Below are 21,603 nucleotides of genomic sequence, written 5' to 3'. Positions count from 1 at the left end.
TGAAAATACCATTCACACAAAAGCAAGTCTTCAAGCAGGTCTGTAGTGGTTCTTTACAAGCGCACATCACCGGACTGATCCTCACAGTACAGAGCACCCGTCACTCCTGCACGCACACATGTTCTCGCTGTCAGATTTCTTGCTTTCCTGACTGTCCTGTAAGTAAAGAACTGTGCCTTCATTAAATGTAAAGAGCCAGATCCATCACTGACTGTAAGTGGACAGAGAAATCCATGGAATTACCCACCTTATTCAAGGTTGAATTTGGCTCAAGGCAATGTTAGGAATCTTAAAAGCTAACACTAAATTCAATATGCACTTTGACACAGCTTGAACAACAGAATAATTTGGGTAATTCATGAAACCCTTACACCCAAGAAATGCTCTATCTAAACTTGGCTTTCCAGGAAGAAGGAATCCCCCCCTCCCTCCAAGAGGCATATCCCACTAGATGACATATTATAACGCTCTGGAGTGAATTACGTTACCTGGAAGGCTAAGACAAAGCTAAGAAACACAGTTAGTATGTCTGTCAGTGTGGAGCTAGGGAAATAATGATACAGGGACCTTGTAACGAAATCTTGGGCCAGCAGAGAAAAGTTTTTGCAGTGCTCATCTTGTATATTTAGTCTGGATTAGGCATTGCCCATCTCATGCAAAGAGGCCAGATCGGACATTTAAATGTATGATGTTTCCTCTTTTGGTCTCTTTCTCTTCTATCAATCCATAATATATGTTGTCTCATGTAAGATGAACTGGGTTTGACAAGCTGTGGGTGGACATCCTAGAGTTCTCATAGGAAATGGATTTATGTCCTCTTGAGAAAGGCAAAATGGTGCGAAGAAGACTGCAAAAAAGTGCCACTCAACCACCAGCAGGTAGCAGGGTGGGCACAAAAGGGCTAATGGACCCGAAGGCACAAGGCACCATCAAAATGGTACTATCAACACTGCTCGCTGACCACCTACAACGTACTACCCCCAAGGAGTCAGACTAGCTTTTCTGGAGCTGGCTTTTTCTCTCCGGGGCTGGCAGGAATTACTGCCTCTGGCAATACTGATTTGGCAAGAGCCTCAATCAACTGCAAAGAGATTCTAAACATTGGGATAATACTCAGCTTCAGGTGGCAGGTTTTCTGTTGGATTCCTAAGAGCACGGATTAAAGAGGCCGCTTCAAGATGTAAGAACCTTGACATCTATACACAGAGTAAAGTCCAGTGACGTCAGTGGGAGTTTTGCCATTAACTTCAATGGGGCCTGGATTTCACCATAGTGTTTAGTGTCCCTCTTTACCAGTAGTTCCCACCTTAGTGAATAGAATTTGTTTTTTCTCCTCTTGGCACATGCCTAGAAGTTCCCCTGGACAATCAAGCTCCTAAAATTGTGCTACTACCACAAGGGCAGAAGAGACAGGAATCATAGCAGCTTAGTGATGGACATCTGAAGTGACCCCACTTTAACGTGCTCCTTGAATATGGAAAATCTTTGAGCCCCACCTACCTGAAAACAACCCCTAGAAGTGACATCACTGCATCAGCCAATACTGAATGGATGAGTGGGGGACCTTTCACAAGACTGACCCAGAACCATACTCCCACCCCCTTCTTCCCATAAACTTCCTGCTATCTGCAGTATATTAACTAGTATTATCTGTGTAATAGCAGTGCTCGGGGACTCGAGGGCTCCATGGGGCTAGGCACAGTACAAAGACATATGGTCTCTACCTCAAAGCGAGCTTCCAATTTAACAACAGACAAAGGGCAGGATTGGAAATGGGGACAGAGAAGTGCAGTGACTTGCAGAGCCATGCTTCAGACAGAGATTTCCTGAATCCTAGCTCAGCACCTGTCCACTGGACCCCGGTGCCTCTCAAGAGAAGCAATTCCATGGGAGCAGCTGGGCAGATCTCACCCCTAATCTCCACCTCCAGGTGTTACTCACTTTTACAGACTCCGCTTTCTGCATAGGATCCCATGGGACAGTCAGGAACACAGCGATCCCCCAGCAGCAAGTGACGTGCGTTCTGGCACCTTAAGCAGATGCTGCCCGTGTCGTGGAGATCAGCCACGCACTGCTGGCACAAAGGATGACAGTCTAAAGAGAAAAGAAATAGCGGGTACCAATGAAGGAGGCTTCTAACCGTCATCCTGCAAAACAGCCCTGCTCAGAGACAACGACACTGAGAGCACAAGGAATATATTTAGGAAAAGTAACATTAAGAGCACTTTGCATGCACAACTCTCATTCGGAGCAAAAGGGGTACGGGATCAGGTTTGCAAGAGGCATTATCAGCAAATATTAGGTCAGTGGCTCCTCCTCCCCCATTTTTACTCTGTGTTATTTTCAGGTACTGTGGTGTTACAGCTTTTTACTTAGCATCAGGCAGCGTGCACACTGCTTGAACGTGCCTTTTGCTGAATTCAAGTGTCTTCCCCACTTCCTCCCTCATGGGCAAAGATGGTTCAAAGCTCTCTCCTAAAAAGACCCTGGATGTGCTGGCTGTACAGATTCTATGCTCCCAAAAGAGCATGATCACAGCAAGTGGATCAATTTTCTCCTGCGGTTCACATTGCCCAGGCTTTCCCACCCGGGGCACTCCCAAAAGACCACTGCCTTCCCAGCAGCCTAGCGAAGAGTGCCATTCACAGTAGGATTAGCCAGCCTTACAAACCTCTTTTTCAGCAGCACTCCAATTAATGGCTCCTGACCTTCCCCTGAACCTTCAGAGTTTCAAAAGGTTTTACAACAAACCTTTTGTACGTACATAAGGTCAACGCAAGGTATCCTGGAAGCCAAATTAATCCTCATTACAGTAATTTAGAAAATGAGCAGAGAAATAATGGTCACCTTGAAAGAAATGTAATAATGAGATTTCTACTGAGAACTAACCTTTCTGTCCTTTGTCTCTCCTGAACCTTTCATTGAGAATTGCAGTGTTTTGATTCTAAAGAATGAGGCTGGGATTTTCAAAGGAGCCTAAAAGAGTTAGGCACCTATTTCCATTGGGATGGGGTGCCTAACTCCCTTAGGCTCCTTTGAAAACCTCAGTCTGAATTCCTTCCCCTGGTTACACATGCACAAGTCTTCCTGTGAGCAATGTCGATGTGCAGATTAGGGCAAAATTTTACCCAGGGAGTATACAGTATTTTTGATCATTCAAGTAACTGCATACCTCATCCCCTAACCTACTACACATTTCATTCCCTGAGACTCTGGCATAAGGTACTAGTATTTTGTGCCATTAACTTTTTAAGCAGTGTGGTGCATGCACTTAGGGTCATCATTGTTTATTTATTTAATTAGTGCCTAAAGAGTGCTGAGCACTCTTATGGTGATGGCCGGCAGCGTAAAACCCTAGGAAAAGCAATAAAAACCCTAAGTGTACTAGGCACTTTACAGAACATAGAAGACATGGTCCTGGCCCCAAGGACGCAATCTTACAGATAGGGACCTAACAGCCAAAGGGAAAAGAGAACAAATGTTATGGTTAAGATCATGAAATTGCTTTTTCTATACATTTCTTGATAGTAAAGACCAAGTAATGCTTGTAGTGTTCCATGATTCACAATGGAAAACCTCATCCATCTTGCATACACAGCATGCAAGGGTTAGCGTATTGTGTGCTTTAGAATCCTGTGTGTGAAAAGAACTAATAAAATATCCCCCAAAGCTTCACACTATACTGTGCGTAATGCCATGTATTTGTAGTATGCTCTGATCCTGCAATGAACTCGAGAGTGGACAGACCCTGCACCTCCATAGATTTCCCCCTGAAGTCAGAGGTGGTTGGCATGGTCCCAGATGTCTTATCCTGCAGTGTTTATGGCAGGATGATGGACTAAGGTACCGTACATATGATTATATATGTTGGTATGTGGTACGTAACTTATGTGGGATAGTTTTTTTTAAGAAGATCTATGTGCACCCTCCTTAAGCACTAAAATTAGCACTAGTAGGTTTCACAAATTTCTCATGCTCCCCCTATTCACCTAGTAATTCATTTACTCACCCTACCACCAAAACAATATTAGTGTCTATTGTCTCCAAGTATCTGCATTGGATGGTGATAATTGTTGGCTAGGTGCAATAAATAGACAAATACAGTACACCAGGCACTGAAATACTAATATTTTTTTGTTCTCATGCTGGAAAAGTCCAAAGACATTTAAAAGGTGTAAGTGCCAATAGAGCTGTGTGCTAGCACGTTTTTCTCCTCTTTATAGCCTGGCTGTGTTTGTTCCTACGTGTTAAAACAGTTCCTTTAATTTGGCTGTTGCTTCCTGAGAAATCAGTCCTATATCCACCCCCGATACTTTGAACGTGTGGAGCTCAAAGAACATTCACACTGTTGACTCCCCCCCAGAAAGACAATGGCTTGTGGTGAATTCGAAGGACCGTGGGGAACATGTGGCTGAGAAAAGGAAGAACAAAGGTACTTTATATTGTAAAAGGTTATATAGATTTTTCACACCAGGCTCCCTTTGGGCTAAGAAGGAAAAGGAGCAGAGTATTCTCCTTATAGTTCTGAACCGCCCCCGCTATCACTCCCACACCGATATTTGTCTTTTTACTTCTGCTTGACCCCTTCACACCACTTCTCCCCAGACCATATCTAGGATATGACTTCAGCTCCAGGAGTGATACTGGCTGGCATTTTCCAGGAGTCAGGCATTCAACCCTCATTGAAAATCAATGTGAGTTCGGTACGTTACTCTGTGAGGCATCTTTCAGCATCCCAGACAGTCTTCAGAGTATGATGGTGTCACCTTGATGATAGTCCCAGTGTCCTCTCGTTCATTCTCCTCCTCACGTTCACAGAGCTGCTTTCACAATAGCCAATGACTTAACTAACCTTGTTTCTTATCAAGCTCTAGGGTTCCTCTTTCTCCACCTGGTCCCCCACCAAAATCTTACTGGGAGGGAGCAGGATAAAACAGCTGCAGCAAGATTTCACTCCAGAGCACTATCAAGCCACCACCATGCACAAGTCTTACACTAGAAATGTAAAGAAAACACCCCCAAACTTGGAAAGTGATCTGCTGCTGACCTGCCTAAAATCACAGGGGCGACCGCTTACCTTGTGAAACACACAGAACAGGGACTCATCATGAAGCCAAAACTCAAAGAACCCAGAGCCATCCATGCCCTCTTGACTCCTCCATTACTAAGCTAGCAAATGCTTGTGTTGAGTTGTTTAGCTATACCTAACTTTTTAAGGGCTCCTCGGGATATATTTTCCCTATCATATGCTCACCCATATTTTACCCATTAGGATAACAGAGAATATGGGGATAAGAACAGAGCATGATATTAAATCAATAATCTAATACCATGTAATTCACAGGCATGTCATCATGCAAACTTCCCACAGCAACTTACAATGAATCCAAAGAGAAAAGTCAATAGAGTTTAGTCAGAAGGTCATCTAAAAACAAAAAAACTTTTTACCTTACTCCTGAATATGCTGAAGGGGGCATTCGCCCATAAACAAACACACTCAGCTCCTTATAAAGTTAATGGGATCTTGGCAGTCTCATAGAGAAATGCTTATACTGCCACAAAGAGCAGGAGTGTCTCTGAACACACGGAGGAGAGGAATTCCAGAGGAATGGTGCATGAGACAAAATAGCCCAGACCAAAGCAAGGAGGTGGTTCTTGCTTTTCTTCACCTAGATCCTCAGCTGGTATAAATTGGCATCCCAATTTACACCAGCCGAGAACTTGGACCCTTATGTCCACATCCAGCCTGAGGATCCGGTCGGTGGGCTGACAAACTGTATGTGTGGATCTGGAAAATACCTGTGAGAATGCCAAGATTAACTTTAACTAGGAGGTTTGGGGTTATTGTACCAGAGGTGTCATCCCTGTGGAAACTGAGGTGATCAAGATCAAGAGCTGTCTTGAATTCCATCACCAAGTCAGTCATCTTCTCTATCAGTTCTTCTCGGAAGCCTTTGATGGCTGGAGGTTTATAGGTTAGCAAAATGCAGAGGTGAACCTGGTCTCTGAATTCTCAGGCTCTTCCACCACATGAGACCTCAGGTTTTCCTGTGATTTTCTCATGGGTCTTCAGTTAAGTACTTGAGAATACTCTTGAAGAAATCTGAAGAAACCCTGAGGAGTTTCCTTCCCACAAGTAAAGAAGGTGGGATTTCACCAGAAGGACAGCAATTTTAGTGAAGGTGAAACTTTCCAAGGTTTCTGAAGCCAAGCAACAACTTTTACTAGTCGTTGGAAAATGCCAAGTAAACTTTGTCAAATTTTGGAAAAATAAAAACACCTAAAACTGGATTGGAAACAGCTAAAAATCCAAACATACACCTGAAAATATTCCTAACTCTTATATGGCGGTTTCCACCCATTGATCTCAAAGCTCCTTATAAAGGAAATCAGGATCATTATCCCCATTTTACAGACAGAGAAACTGACTTGTACATTCCTCAGAAGCTTCTTTGCAGAGGCTTTGGATACCTTAAGACCACAGTTTGAACACCCACTTCTGCTTCAAAATATTTGAGCATTTTTTCCTCTTGTGATAACTGAAGTGCATTTTTGGGACAGTGTTAAGCATAAAACTATTTTATTAATTATTTATTATTATTATTATTATTAACAAATGCAACAATACAATTCACTAGAAGTTAATAGTTTCATTTGACAGTTGGCTTTCTCAATCTTTCATAAAATATTTTCCCACCCATGGATATAAAAAGAATAAGACGAGGCTACAATGCACAGTGCACCCTTTAAGTCACTACAAAATTCTGCCTCCAGTCAGGGAGGGACTGGAATAACAAGCGATCATGATGGATGGCTAGATAATTGTAGAAACATTGCTCTTGAAGCAAAGTCAAAAACCTTGCAAATATTAATGCAAATTGTACATGATGTAAATGTAATGGTTTCTGATGTTCACTTTTATCGGACAGCTGCTCTCAAACTGATCATTAATAACCTGTAAAGGCAAACGTAGAGAGTAACATTTCAATCTGTGTTGAGTGAGGAGGCTGACTGAGATGCAACAACAGCATAAACGCAGGGCACAGGGCCATCAGTATGTGCAATTTGTTCTACGATTAGACAGAACTTTGGAACAAGAAGCAACATCCCCTCCAGCCACAAACATCTCCCTCAAAGACCCACCCACAGATGTTTTAAAAAGTCAGTCAATAGCAACACTCTTCCTACAGCAGCTTTCGTCAGAGGATCTCAAAGCACTTTACCGACATTCCCGCCCTCCCCGCCACTGCGAAGCAGGGAAGTATTATCCCCACTATATAGCTGCACAGAGAGATGAAGGGCCTCATCTTGTGCCATTGAAGACACTGGCAGAACTACCATTGACTTCTGTGGTGCAGGGTCAGGACCTAAGTGACCTATCCAGGGTCCCACAGCAAGACTGAGGCAGAGCTGGGAACAGAACTGAGATCTCCTGCCCCTCTTTGCTGCACTGTAACTATTAAGCCTTCCCTCCTATTCTAGGGCTTGAGCCAAAGGCCACTGAAACTCTTTGACCTCCGTGGGTCTGAGGGCCTTTGAAGTGCGGTTCTACTGAGAAGTGATTCTGTAAAAACAGCCCTGTGAGGGCCAATGCTTTTTGCTTCAGCGATTTCCAGATCAAACTTGGCTTCGTGTAGAAGGAAAATGATGGTCCTTCCAACTGCCCGTGTTTCATATACAGCCTAAGCTCTGAAAACCAAGCAGGGTTCTTTCTGGCTCGTGCATCATTGCCAATAATAAAGAGTCTGCAGGACAAATCCAAGCCACGCAAGGCCCAAGGCCATGAAAATAACAGCGTGTTCACCATCCTACGAGACTTGACCAAACTTATAGAGATGACAGGGGGCAATTAAAACATACACACAAGCCAGAGGCAAAGAAAACCATTCCCAAGACTAATCCTTACGTGATAAATGTTACTAATTCTTTCCAGTAAATCTTACAGCTAGGAATGACAATTCAAGGGGGATCTGCTAGAGAGAACACAATGAAAAGTAATGGAAAAATAAAGTGGAGGAAATAAAGGATTTCTCTGCATACAGCTACAAAGCATAACACGCTAACGAGCTTTCTAAGGTGCTAATCCTACATCAGAATCAGCTGGAGTTTGTGGTAGCAGATCCATACGTAGGATTGGGGACCTAAATAAGTAATTAATGCTTCAGACTGGTTTCAAAAGGAAAAGAATTCAGCACCACAAAAGATACACTTTTACATACAATGAAGACCCAGGCCACACGCAAACACAACGGAGCAGATTCACCATTGTGTTACACCAGTTCTACAGTGATGTAACTCCAATTAAATCAACACAGTGGTGAGTCAGGCCAGTGAGCTGGAGTAATAGTCTGTTACAACCAAGCACATTTTTTACATCCTCTGAAACTTTACAGAGAAATCATAGAAGTTATAGAAATGTAGGGCTGGAAAGGACCTAGAGAGGTCATCGAGTCCAGCCCATTGTGCAGAGGCAGGACCAAATAAACCTAGACCATCCTGACCTAGACCACCTGTTTGTCCAACCTGTTCTTAAAAACCTCTCACAATGGGGATTCCACAGCCTCCCTTGGAAGTAGTCCAGTACTGACGACCCTTACAGTTGGAAAATTTTTCTAATATCTAACCTAAATCTCCCTTGCTGCAGATTAAGCCCATTACTTCTTGTCCTACCTTCAGTGGATGAAGAGAACAATTGATCACCATCCTCCTCGTAACAGCCCTTATCATATTTGAAGACTTATCAAGTTCTCTCCCTCCCCTCACTCAGTTTTCTTTTCTCAAGACTAAACATGCCCAGTGTTCCTAACCTTTCCTCACAGGTCAGGTTTTCTAAAGCTTTTTTTCATTTGTGTTGCTCTCCTTTGGACTCTCCAGTTTGTCCACATTGTTGCTAAAGCGTGGTACCCAGGATTGGACACAGTCTTCCAGCTAAGGCCTCACCAGTGCCGGGTAGAGTTACAATTACCTCCCGTGTCTGACATACGACAGTCTCGTTAATACACCCCAGAACGATATTAGCCTTTTTCACAACTGCATCATATTGTTGACCATATTCAATTTGCAATCCATTGTAATTCCCAGATCCTTTTCAACAGTTCTACCACCTAGCCAGTTATTCCCTGTTTTGTAATTGTGCATTTCATTTCTCCTTCCCAAGCGAAGTACTTTGCAGTTGTCTTTATTGAATTTCATATGGTTGATTTCAGACCAATTCTCCAATTTATCCAGGTCATTTTAAATTCTAATCCTGTCCTCCAAAGTGCTTGCAACTCCTCCCATCTTGGTGTCATCCACAAATTTTTTCAGCATACTCTCCACCCCATTATCCAATGTAGCTTTTAACTCTTTGAAAAGCTGGATTATTTTCATAGATGTCATTCACTGTACTCATTCGGCTGCAGGCTTTAGCTAAACAGAATCACGACTCATGTCTCCTTCTTTCTATAATCTGATAAGTAACCCAGCTTTGTGCGCATTCAGAGAACTGCAGAATACATTTTGGATATTTCTCCCCTCTTTAGCTATATTGTTCCTTCCTTTCCCATTTCTGCTGCGGGCAGGCAAAATAATAAACCTGCTTAAAAAAAAAATCAAGTCCTGGAAGTTGAGATCAAAGAAACAAGTCTTACATTGGGGAAAAAAAGTCTATGTTGGGGGTGGGTGGGAGTGGGGAGTCAGGACTAACGTGAGAATGATGGTACTTGACTAGATTGACTTATTTTCCATTGCATTTTTTCCTCTTCCTTTCTTCAGATCATTTATCTTTGTTGGAACCTCTCAGTGCTGCCACAGGCCTCCCAAGCTATATCTTTTCTTTGATAAACTAAACTAAATAAATAAATACATAGAAGCATTACAGCTCAGAAGTGACTGGAACTGTTCCCAGAATATGTTTATCCTCGTCTGCATGATGGATTAAATGAGATTTTTCTTTTTTAAACAGGTAAATGCAATTAGCGGCTGAAGTGCACGTATACAGTACCCACAGAGCGTAACCCAGCTGTGCCAATATTCCTGTAAGGCCCGATAAGCTGTTTCTCAGAATCGTGGGATGGGTTCTTAATTCATCTTTCTGAAGCTCTATGCAGCGGTAAAGCAGCTTTCCTGGCTGCTGGCCCACCACGCTGTTCCTGATTCCCCGGGGATACCACTCTCTGGTCGTTATGACCATTTATGACCTCTTCTTTCTCTGGGGTGGAGCTTGTGACGGTGCCCTTCCTGGTATGGAAACTGAGTTCAGGGCAACAACCTCAGGGGATGAACACAGTATGTCCAGTGTCTTCAGTGGCAGGCTGGTCCCCGTGAGGGGCCACAGACCCAAAGACCCAGCTGACTGCCAGGACCGGCTGCCCCATTCCAGAGCTCCGCCTTGAACAGCAGGTGGTCCAATGGTCTGACTGCCTAACTGAACTGTCAATAAAATTGCACAAATTCCAGCTGCTTATAACCCTCTGAGGAGGATCAGCAATCACTGAACACAGCAGAGCTGAGGTCTGTATTATACTCTAGCAGCAGCTGCTATAAAAGAGCTGATTTGTTATGATACCATTAACTGTGTGAACGCTCTACTGCTTTTCATAGTATTGCAAAGTATCACGTTCCAGACAAAAGCCCAATCCTCCCCAAAATAAGTGGGAACAAGTCGGGAAGAACCAGTCCCCCTGCACCTCCCACTCTCATGATCAGATATAAGAACCCCCTTTCCATTCTCCACAGAGATCAAAGTTATCAGAGATCTCTTGTCCCTGTTGTCTCACACCAACTAGCAGCAGGGGGATAGGGATTCGTTTGTGTGTTTGTTTTTTTTTTTTTTAAGACCATCTATTGGATGACCAGAATTGGCCCATCTCCCCTTTTGGAGCTGCACATGGAGTGACTGCAAATACTGGGGCTGGGACTACAGAAGTCAAGGGGAACAGAAGAGGAACTCAGGTGGGGGACTCATTTGACCGAGTTCTCCTCTAACTCCCTGCCTCAGAGTGCCCTGTGGCCCTCTGTGGAAGACTGCATCCCACCAACCTCTTCAGGAAGAAGGACAGAGTCAGCACCCACGGGCTTCCACCACCTGTGCAGCTTCAACTCAGGGTCCCTTATGCTGGGTGGGTGGGGAAGCTGAAAACCTTTGTATTTCTATAATTTGCAATTGGCCTCACACAGCTCGAAGAGAAATCAAATCGCTGTGGTAAGTGGCTGTGCTATATGGTATGTCTAGTGGTTTAGCAGTACTTTTTAGTCATCATTTATCAGTAACTATCATTTTGACTCCTTTATGTCACAGCTGTACACTGAAATATCTGGTTACTATCGAAGAATGGCCGGGAGTCTGTACAGGCTGTGTCATTTCCTCCTCTCACTTACCAACACAATACCCCACAAGGTTCAGGTACTGCTCCTCCTGGCAGCTAGTCCTGCACTTCCCGCTCACAAGGGTTGCATGAGGATGGCAGGTTATGCAGTCAGAGTCTGAAGGACCATTGCACTTTTTGCAGGATGGATGGCAGGCTGCATGAGAAAACAACACTCGCTGTTAAGATAATCATATATATATATATACACAGAGAGAGAGAGAGAGAGAGAGAGAGAGAGAATGAATCATAGGGCCCAATTCTCCATTCCCCAGCACCTTGTGTCATCATTTACACCTCTGCAATGAAGGTGTAAATTGCTACCACGGGTGTAAGTGACTAGCAAATTCTGATCTGGAAGGATTTTACTCCCTTTCCTCTCTTGGCTTGACAAGATGCAAGCAGTGGGGAAATTTAAGACCTTTGTGCTTGTCCTCTGCATAAATCAAGATCTAAATCCATATAAAATACAGAGATCATCTCCCAGCCTGTGTGTATATCTACATACATACAAACACATGCACAGCAAGAGACAGGGGAGAGATAAAGGATGCATTAAGGCATGGTATAATAGTTTTATTAGTATGAGTTTGGGATGGCCATGTCACTCATGAATGGGGAAGCCAGGAGTGAATATGAAAGTGTCCCCCAAACTCACGTCAATAAAACCTAACTACCATGCTGCATGCTTAACAGTAAAAGTACTCCAGAAAGAGATTAAAAGTGTTCTAAAATATTTTATTGAGACAATGTTTTGCATCCTTCTACCTAAAATAAAGTCAAGAATCTTATTACCAGGATTCCAACTGTGCAGACCTCTGAAGGAAATAAAAGAAATACTGAGACTAATGATGTGTAAAAACCTCTAAAAATTACCTTGAAAACGCTTTCCTATGAATAAAAACGTGCAACTTCAGAGGTGTAACAACATCTCAGGACCTCCCCAGCCTAGAAATAATTGCTGGATCTCTATGGAAAGCTAGGAATCTCCCATTTCACATAATATAAAGCTCCTTCTTCTAGCCCTGAAAGGTCATCAGCACCTATTTCTGACTGGGCCTCCCGCCCATTATTATTCAGAGTCTGGTAAAAATGGAATGAAACTTTAAACGCTGTAAAAATCAGGTAGACACAGATTATATGAACATTATTGCTTGTGCCTGTTTAAAAGCTGCAGGTGTTCTATATTGGCAAGGTGTGAGATGAGGTAATGTTCTTAATACCTGTATTTGCCACCTATACATTACTACCATCCCAGGATCAGACACATTGCAATGCAACATACAGTTAGCCACGAGCCAGGATCTCCTAGGTGGCAGTACAGAACACCAAAATCAATGTAACGTTTGTAATCACTTGCCCAATACACATCTGTATAGAGTATTTCTTGGCTAAAATCCAATACACAGAACATGGGATCTCAGAGGAACTGCAGTTCTCCAGTTTGGAGGCCTCCTACCCAACAGTAACCAGTTTTCATCGAAGAAATGTAATATCATTTCTGAAAATACACACTTATGGACAATGGCTGCAATCTGATAAAACCAGTTGATGACCTTTATATGATGGCTGAGGGACATATCCCATTTCAACCCTTTTCCCCACACCTTCCTGGGGTCAGCAGCTAATAATGAAAGGTTGCACCAAATCCCCACACTCTAGCTCAATGGGAACATAGGAATTCATTGTGCCATTCAGCCACAGAGTGACTGATTCCGGTAGTCTGATTATATTAGATTAAATGACTTGGATGAAAGTCGCAAACTGATTGGCTGAGGGGGCTTATAACTCATAATTAAACCGCAGCTGATGCGCACATCAGAAATACAGTGCCCTGCCCTAGGCCGGTAAGTACACCCACATAGAACATGTGTTTTCTCACACAATTGCACAGTTTCCTCCTCATAAACCCAGTGCTATAGTAAACTACGGATTAAAAATAATAATCTAATTCACACGGATGATATATTTTTCTAGCCTTTTGGACCATTGAGCATAAACCATTCAAAGGTTCTTAAAAAAAATCTAGCTGCATATTGTCACACTCACTTTCCATTATTAAAATAGAATGGTAATTCTTTGCTGTCTGTGGATGCACAAACTAGACACTGCTCTTGATCCATACACACCAACTTCCATGGAAATTAAATGGGAGCTTTGCTGAAGACTTAGGTTAGCATACTTCATATGTCCCTAAGATCGCAAACAAATAAATGTCATAAAACTAGAGATCTGCTTCCTCATCCCAAATACAAAATTATTTGTTTTGAAAGGCAGAAAACTATTTCCAGCTACATAATGCCTAGACACAGAGCATTTGATGGTTTTCTTAAAGACGTTCTGGAGCATTCTTTGTAACTAGAAAATACATTCCCCTGAACCCTGATGGCTGGAAAGAAAGATAACCCAGTTAAGTCCATTGCTTCCCTTCCCAGCACAGTCCAATTTTTTCATCTCCTTATTTAAGTCTATTGGAGGTAACATCAGCACGACCGCCTGAGTCCCATTCTGCTCTCAGACTCACATATACAACTCCCACTGAAGTCATTAAGCCAAACACAGCTCCGGCACAATCCACTTATGTTAGTGGAGTGGCACCCAGTGACACCAGCACCAAATTTGGCTCTAAGGGAGTTGTACCTATGTATATGAGAGCATCGCTGGACAGCCTAGCTTTGCTCCTTCACGCTACTGTTTCTGTTATGCATTTAAACTGTAGGATCTTCAGAGCAGGGACCAAGGCCACAATCTTGCAATGCTCTATCCACTGGACAACACTGCCTTAGTAAAACCAGCCCTTCTGAATGCAGAATCCTGCTTAAGCACTACACAGTATGTTAAAGAACTCTTCCCCCAGGGTATGTTGGCTGAGAACACCACCGCAGCCTATTGCAATAAAATGCGGTATATTTTCACTCCAATTCAGTAGAGCAGAGGGGATTATAATTTTTTATTTAACATGTATGTCTCTCTCTCTCTCTCTCTCTCTCTCTGGTAAAATAATCCAGTTGCTGAAGCTGGAGCATATGAGTCTCTCCTGAAATTACTGAATAACCTGACAGCGTGTCTAATTGCATCGAAATGTTCAATGCTGCAGTAAGATGCAGCAGTATATACTGTAGGTCTCCCTGCAATGCACTCACGGTGGCAAAGAGCATTCTGGCTGTACAATCCTTCCGGGCACTCGGATAAGCACTTGCCCTCAAGTAGGCCACGGGGGAAGGAGCAGGCCGTGCAGTTGTGGGGAGATCTCCCTGTGCAGGCTGAGCATGAGGAGTGGCACTCTACAGGAAAAGAAAAGAAAAGAAAGAGGAAGACAAATTGGTTTCCATCCCGTGTTTGCTGTCGCTGTCCTGGACTGAGATGATTTCATTCACCCGCTGGCTGACCTTTTCCCCTAAGGCAATAAGACATATACTCGTAATATAGGTAAAAGTACAAATACTGTCTGCTGAGATTATTTATATAAAGATCAACCACAAGTAACTGCATTTAACCCGCCTCTCTCGCCAAGATCACGCCTGCGTTCTAAGAACGGAAGATTTGAGTGGTTGCTGGTTTCTTAGGCCATGTCTACGCTTACACTGCTGTAACGCTACGGCTGTGCCACTGTCAGAGCGCTGACAGAGCCACATTACGCCAGTGTCCGAGAGCTCTCCCGTCGGCATCATCAAACCAGCTCAACAGAGACACAGCGCTCTGCACACAGGGCTTACGCCGGCAAAAGTGACGTTGCTCCTGGGTGTGCTCAGTGGGTGCTCAGGGCAGCTGCGGCTCTGGCTGGTGCCACGGAGCAGTGGGCAGCAGCAGCATTCCTGCCTCTCCTGCCGGTGCCTGGGGTTGAAGCTGCTCCTCAGCTCCCAGCCCCCTTTGCTCATGCAGAGGCAGCCGGTAAGAGCCACCCGGGTGGGGAGACCCGGCTCCCTGGCAGATCCCTCAGGGACCAGGGACTGCAGGGGAGCCCTCCCAGCACACAGCACTTAGTACCCCTCTCCCTGCACCCTGAGCTACCCCCGACCACACACAGCCCCTAATATCCCTCTCCCTGCACCCTGAGCTACCCCCGACCACACACAGCCCCTAGCTACCCCTTCCCTGCACCCTGAGCTACCCCCGACCACACACAGCCCCTAATATCCCTCTCCCTGCACCCTGACCTACCCCCTGACCACACACAGCCCCAGCTACCCCTCCCTGCACCCTGATCTACCCCTGACCACACACAGCCCCTGCTACCCCTCCCTGCACCCTGACCTACCCCCCCCCGGCACACAGCCCCTAGCTACCCCCTCCCTGCACACCGCCCCCAGCTACCCCCTCCCTGCACACAGCCCCTAGCTACCCCCTGCCTGCACCCTGAGCTACCCCTGACCACACACAGCCCCAGCTACCCCTGCCTGCGCCTGAGCTACCCCTGACTACACACAGCCCCAGCTACCCCTCTGCACCCTGAGCTACCCCCACCACACACAGCCCCAGCTACCCCTCCCTGCACCCTGAACTACCAGCCTGCCTGCACACAGCCCCAGCCACCCCCCTCTGCACCCTGAGCTACCCCCACCGCACACAGCCCCAGCTACCCCCACCCTGCACCCTGAGCTACCCCGTCTGCACACAGCCCCAGCTACCCCTCTCCCTGCACCCTGAGCTACCCCTCTCCCTGCACCCTGAGTGTTTTCAAACTTTTTGAGCTAACCCCCCCACCTTTGAGTTATAATTTTTGGTTGCGTCCCCCCCTCCCCGCTACCCCACCCCAGACAGGCTGAGCTGCCTGCTGAGGTGAGTCGGGGGTGGAGGTGGCGCTCACTCCCTGGACCCCGCCATGCGGAGGTGGCTCGAGCCCTGCTGGCCCCTGCCCCCCCCAAATAGAAAGCAAACCTCGCCTATGCCCAAGGCCCCTGCCCCCAGGCCCCTCTACCCCCGCTGGGCCTTGGAGTTGGTACAGCATGTCGAGGGAGGCCTCAGAGGGAAAAAGGTTGAGAACCCCTGCTGCAGAACACAAAGTCTGGGGCAGGCAGGGACTGTTTCTAAGAGCTTACAGTCTAAACAGACAAGACAGACAAAGGATGGGAGGAAACAGGCACCAGGAGGTGAAGGAACTTGCCCAAGGTCACACAGTGGGTCGGTAGCAGAGCTAGGAGCAGCACCCAGGGATCCTGACTACTAATGCGGTGCCCTTTTCCACTGGAGCACACAGCCTCTGGGGTAGCTAATTCCACTGAAATCAAGAGAGTTATACCAGGGATCAATTTGACCCAATGTTGTCAGGGAAACTTCAAGAGTTTCAGATTATGTACAAGAATGTTTCTGTGGATACCTGAGAAATCCAAACCTGTATGGAGAAAACTTTCAAGCCCAACCTCTCAAACCATAAATGCAAATTTTGCCTATTTACAGGCATTTGTACATGTCAGTTGCAGAGTTTGCATTGCTAGAAGGATGAATAAGTAACATCCATCGAGTTACTTTTAGATGTAAATGGAGCTGGGGCTCCCGGCTTCACGGCAGTGAGTCTGGGAGCCCTGTAAAACCAGCGCTTTCCCCACGCTGTGGACCCTGGAAGCCTTTGTCATGGAAGTTCATTGGACCCAAGATGCTTTGGTGTAACGTGCCAGGTTCTCAAATCGGCATCTTCCAATGAAATTGTTTCTTAGAAATATTCCAACCTGCTCTGCGGCAGACCCTTAACTGATGCATTGCCATAGCTCTATCGATTTACATGGCACTATGACATTTGCACCCACTGAAGATCTAGAAATTTAAGAATCAAGAAAAACAACAAGTTCTTGTTATCTGTCCCCACGCACAGAACTGCAATTGCACTGAAAACAATGACTGGAATTTTACTTGAAGAAAAATGTCAAGAGTGACTGAATTATGTCTTCGAGGCTGGCACAGAAAACACTTAGGACAATCAAGAGATGTTCTCTTCTCTTGCTGGCCTCTCAATCGCTTAAATCTATATAGTGCAAATTCCTTTTGTTTGGCGCCTGTTCAGCGGGGTGCGAGATGGATATAAACCTGACGCTGACGCCCTTGAGAGGCGAACCAGAGCACTGTACCTGTTACAGCCTGTATAGCTGATTGTTTTGCAGAATGATCTTGTGTTAACAATGCATTTTTCTCTGTTAAGCACCTCCAAGGCAAGAAATGACCCTCCAGCAAATTTCTGGGAAACTAATATACTAGATGAGTTTTATGTTACAGTCATTGCCAGCAAACACAAAGTGTGTGTGGGGGAAGCACTCAGATTAGCAGAATATGTGGCACAGTTGGAGGGTATCTAGCCTATGAGAATGCTGATTCTGTGTAGGGGCTCCTGGCACTCTTTCTGCAGAGCTGTCACTTGTAAAAGTACCATTTCACTTCAGACTTTGGTTGGAGATGTCGTGCCTGCGCTAATTCTGATTCGAGTCTCTGTTCCCAGTCACAGTGCTGGGCATTATGGGATAGGACCTTCGGGATACCCAGAATGCATTAAGCTAGCCATGCTGAAAGGGGTACTGGGTGCAGACTTGCTAAAACCGTTCTTTAAAAAAGCAGCACTCCTGTTAAACGGCTTCAGGAACAAGCAAGACAACTAAACGTTTTCTGCAACCCCCCTGCAACAATTTCCGCACTTGGGGCTTGCTCCTGCTTCAGTTGAAGTCACTGGTGAAACTCCTACCATTGAGTGCAATGGAGCGGGAACACCAGTGCAGACCTACCCTAGGAGCCAGAAAAACAGAACTGGACCTGCTAGAATCGTACACATTTTTTAAATATTTTCTCTCAAAAACACCGGCATTCAGGACAAACATCAGCTGAGCACATTTAGGTTGTGAAACGCTACATGTTTCAGGCCAATAACTTATTGGTGCCACAAGCCAGACAGTAGCTTGTAACATGTCACAAGCACATCCAGTATCTCTCTCTCTCTCACACACACACACACTCTCTCTCTCTCTCAGCCATTCCCAATACTGTATTTCTCACACACACACACACACACACACTCAGCCATTCCCAATACTGTATTTAAAACCTAATGAATACCGGCATGTACACTGAAAACACTTAAGAATCATTTCCTCACCTCTGCACACTCCGGTGTTCTCGGGGTAAAATCGGGCTTTGCACTGAGAAAGGCAAATGCCATACGGTGCTCCCTCGAGGAGCTTTCCAGGCTGCAATACCTCCTCTGGCTTCCTGCACTGGGTGCAGTGAGAGTTCTCCGGCCCCACACAGGCACGGCAAGATGGATGGCAACCTATGCAAGAGCAATGGAATATGAGGTCATGGATCAAGGGACAGCGTCCTTAAACTGACAGAAGCCAGATAACCTGAATGCAAACAATAGAATCCTGTCACAAAAATGAGAGCTAGTGGGGAAAATAGATCAATCATCTTCTTCAGCCACCTCGGAGTGTTGCCTGCTCCTTACAGTAGATTCTTCAAGTATTGGGTGGGTTTCTCTCAAGCCCCAGCCAAATTCAACTCCCATTGAAGTGAATGGGAGTTTTATCACCCATTTCTGGAGAAGCAGAATTAGGCCAATGCATCTGAAAATCCCACCAGATAATTTTACACGAGTTAACTAATGGGGTGTGCGCAGCCTCCTTTGGGAGACTATTATCCACTAATGGTGATAACAGATCTGACATCTTTTCCCAATAAAAAAAAAATTTCCCCCCAAAATCCTAAAGGGGAGAACACTGCAGCTTAGTGTTTTAGGCAACTCAATTTTCCTTTTACCTGTACAGCTGCATAAACCAACATTGTGTTGTTGAGGAAGCTGGGGAGAGATGGGGAAAATGGTGCTTTTGAAGGGTTTATGAGACGTGTAAACCGTGTCCCCTGAATGTTCATACTTTCCTTTGCAGCCCAGGGGAGACTACCTTATATCTTAGCAAATCCACTGAACTTTAATGTGAAATCGTATGCACGTGTAACTGTCATCAGAAAAATATAGGAAACATTGTCATGTTGGCCTATTGTGACAATATGGGGGGGAGGGGTGAATCTCCAGAGGGAGCAAACTCTGGAAAAAAATAATAATAATAATGTGTGTGTGTGTTTGTTGTATGGGGAAAATGAAGCAAAAAGGGGGAATTTCACACACCTCACCTCTCTTCAGTATACAGTAATGGGGCAGAATCTCTATCTAAATCGGCACAGCTCCACTGAAACTAATGGAATTTCACTGATTTACACTTTACTGAGGATCTGGTTCAAAATACGTAGTTTACCTTTGCAGACATTGTGATCGTGATAAAAGCCCTCTCCGCAGGCAGGCAGACACTGGCCCTGGCGCAATCCCAGAGAAAGGGAACAGGAAGTGCACTGAGTGGCCAATGGCCCAATACAACTGGCACAAGAATCGTGACAAGCTGGTGGAGAAACAGAGAGCATATAACTGGAATAGCATACTTAATCTGCTTGTGGCCATGCTGCCAGCTACTGTACCATGCTGCCAACCAAGTCATCTCTCACTCCACACACATCCACAGCATTCTGTCACGTGTTAAAGTAATGACAGGGAGGATAATAAATAATACCCTCTTACACAGTGCTTTTCACTCGTAGATCTCAAAATGCTTTGCAAAGGAGATCATTTAAAATAATGCACCCCGAGTTAACTGAGCAACGTAAAAACTCAAATCCCCTGTATCCTCAAACAATTCTGTACCCTCGCAAAAGAAGATGAACTTCGGAATGTGCCTTGAAGGTCATCAGAAAGGTCATGCAACAAGTGCCAAGCAGAAATGCCTCTTACCTCTGCATCGCTGAGTGCTGTCTGTGTAATACCCACCAGGGCATTCTGAAATGCATTTCCCAATGTGTAACACCTTATCTGAAGCACATGTTAAACATCTGGGTTGGTCTGAATAACATGTTTCACAGGACTGGTCACAAGCTGTCAAAGAGGACAGACCATTAATGAAATGCACTGTTATGAAAGGAACAGCGGTGTTCCCAGTCTGGTTGCATGTATACAATACAGCAAAATATAGCCATGCCCAGTTCCTTCCTTGTTACAGAGACACTTTCAAATGTTACAGTAAATTAAACCCTTCCTCTTGCCTTTCACTGCATGCCTAGTAGTATATATGAAAGAAGACAGAACAGATCTCTAATTGCCCTAAAGAACTAGTGGAATTCAGAGTGACACCATAGTAGAAACAGCAGCAGCTGCTCTGCACTAGTGCTCTCACTACTGCTATCACCAGTGGATGCACTCATATTACAACAACAGTGGAAAACTGTCAGTAAAGAATCAGTGAGACATGGCCTCTGGAGATGCTGAAAATCCTAAAGGTCTCCTCTTCTCAGGAACTGTAGATTTGAAAAAAAATAGGCCTATGTCCCATCTGCTCCCTGCCCAGATAAATTCTTAGCAATGTCTACAATTTTCGTTTTCCATCAGAAAAAGACTTGAGAGTTAACACCCCATCGAGATGAATGTAAGGTGGAAAGAGCACAGCTCTCTTTCACATTCTCTGCATGCAGCAGACATCAGTTTGCATTCGGAGGATTTTCTTCACAACACATAAGCATTACTAAGGACATCTGCAGAGGTGTAATTACAGAGATAACATATAAGCAGAACCAATTAAAAGTGATGGAGACACATTCATACAGGCATCCCATAAGCTTGTGATTTGGGCGTCTGGAATATGGACCATGACTTGGACACAGTCCCTGATGGTTCCTGTTCATAAAAACCCGGCTGTTTATGGAAATTATTGCACAATCTCATTATCGATACACCCTAGCAAAATAATGCCGAGAACCATCCTGAAGAGAACGCCCAAGAGAGAATTTTCTAGCTGCAGAACAAGCTGGGTTTAGATGCAAGAGAGGTACGGTGGAGCAAATAGTCAATCTGCATGTGCTATGCAAGCTATGGCTAGGAAATGGTGGGAAGGCAGTCCATGTCCTCATGGATTTTGCAGAAGCAGATGGCACAAGCCTCTTTGGGCAATCCTGCAATCCAGTCGGCAAAAACGTACTACAGCTGATACAAAAGCACTACGTCAGCGCAACGGCTTCGGTGTTTGCAGGGTATGAGCAAAGCAGTTGGGGTTTGACCTGAGGATAGGAGTCAGGCAAGGCTGCATGCTATTCCTGGCCCTTTTCAAGGGTTATCTTGAAGAAATTGCAAGAAGAGCCACTGATGGAAACCTACAGAAGGGTGTACACGTGGACAAACAATTAGTTATCTGTGTTTCGCCAATCATATTGATATTGTCCTGATTGGATGGTCACAAGAAGAGGT

At 44.9% G+C, this 21,603-nt stretch overlaps 1 protein-coding gene across 1 annotated transcript in view; it reads right to left on the bottom strand.

Annotated features, from left to right (window-relative positions):
* The window catches only part of FRAS1 (Fraser extracellular matrix complex subunit 1), a 320,933-nt gene that overhangs the window by 115,061 nt on the left and 184,269 nt on the right, over positions 1–21,603 (bottom strand). Inside the window, exons 16-21 of the mRNA XM_039540816.1 lie at positions 20,101–20,241; positions 19,574–19,714; positions 18,421–18,594; positions 14,489–14,629; positions 11,359–11,502; positions 1,942–2,094 (exon numbers count right to left, since the gene is read on the bottom strand). Of these exons, the coding sequence (XP_039396750.1) occupies positions 1,942–2,094; positions 11,359–11,502; positions 14,489–14,629; positions 18,421–18,594; positions 19,574–19,714; positions 20,101–20,241 (894 nt within the window). The remainder of the gene's footprint in view (positions 1–1,941; positions 2,095–11,358; positions 11,503–14,488; positions 14,630–18,420; positions 18,595–19,573; positions 19,715–20,100; positions 20,242–21,603) is intronic.

Source organism: Mauremys reevesii, linkage group 5 (assembly GCF_016161935.1).
Source record: "Mauremys reevesii isolate NIE-2019 linkage group 5, ASM1616193v1, whole genome shotgun sequence".
Taxonomy (NCBI): Eukaryota; Metazoa; Chordata; order Testudines; family Geoemydidae; genus Mauremys; species Mauremys reevesii.
The sequence above is the reverse complement of the archived record's forward strand: the minus strand, read 5'-3'. Positions and strand labels throughout refer to the sequence as shown.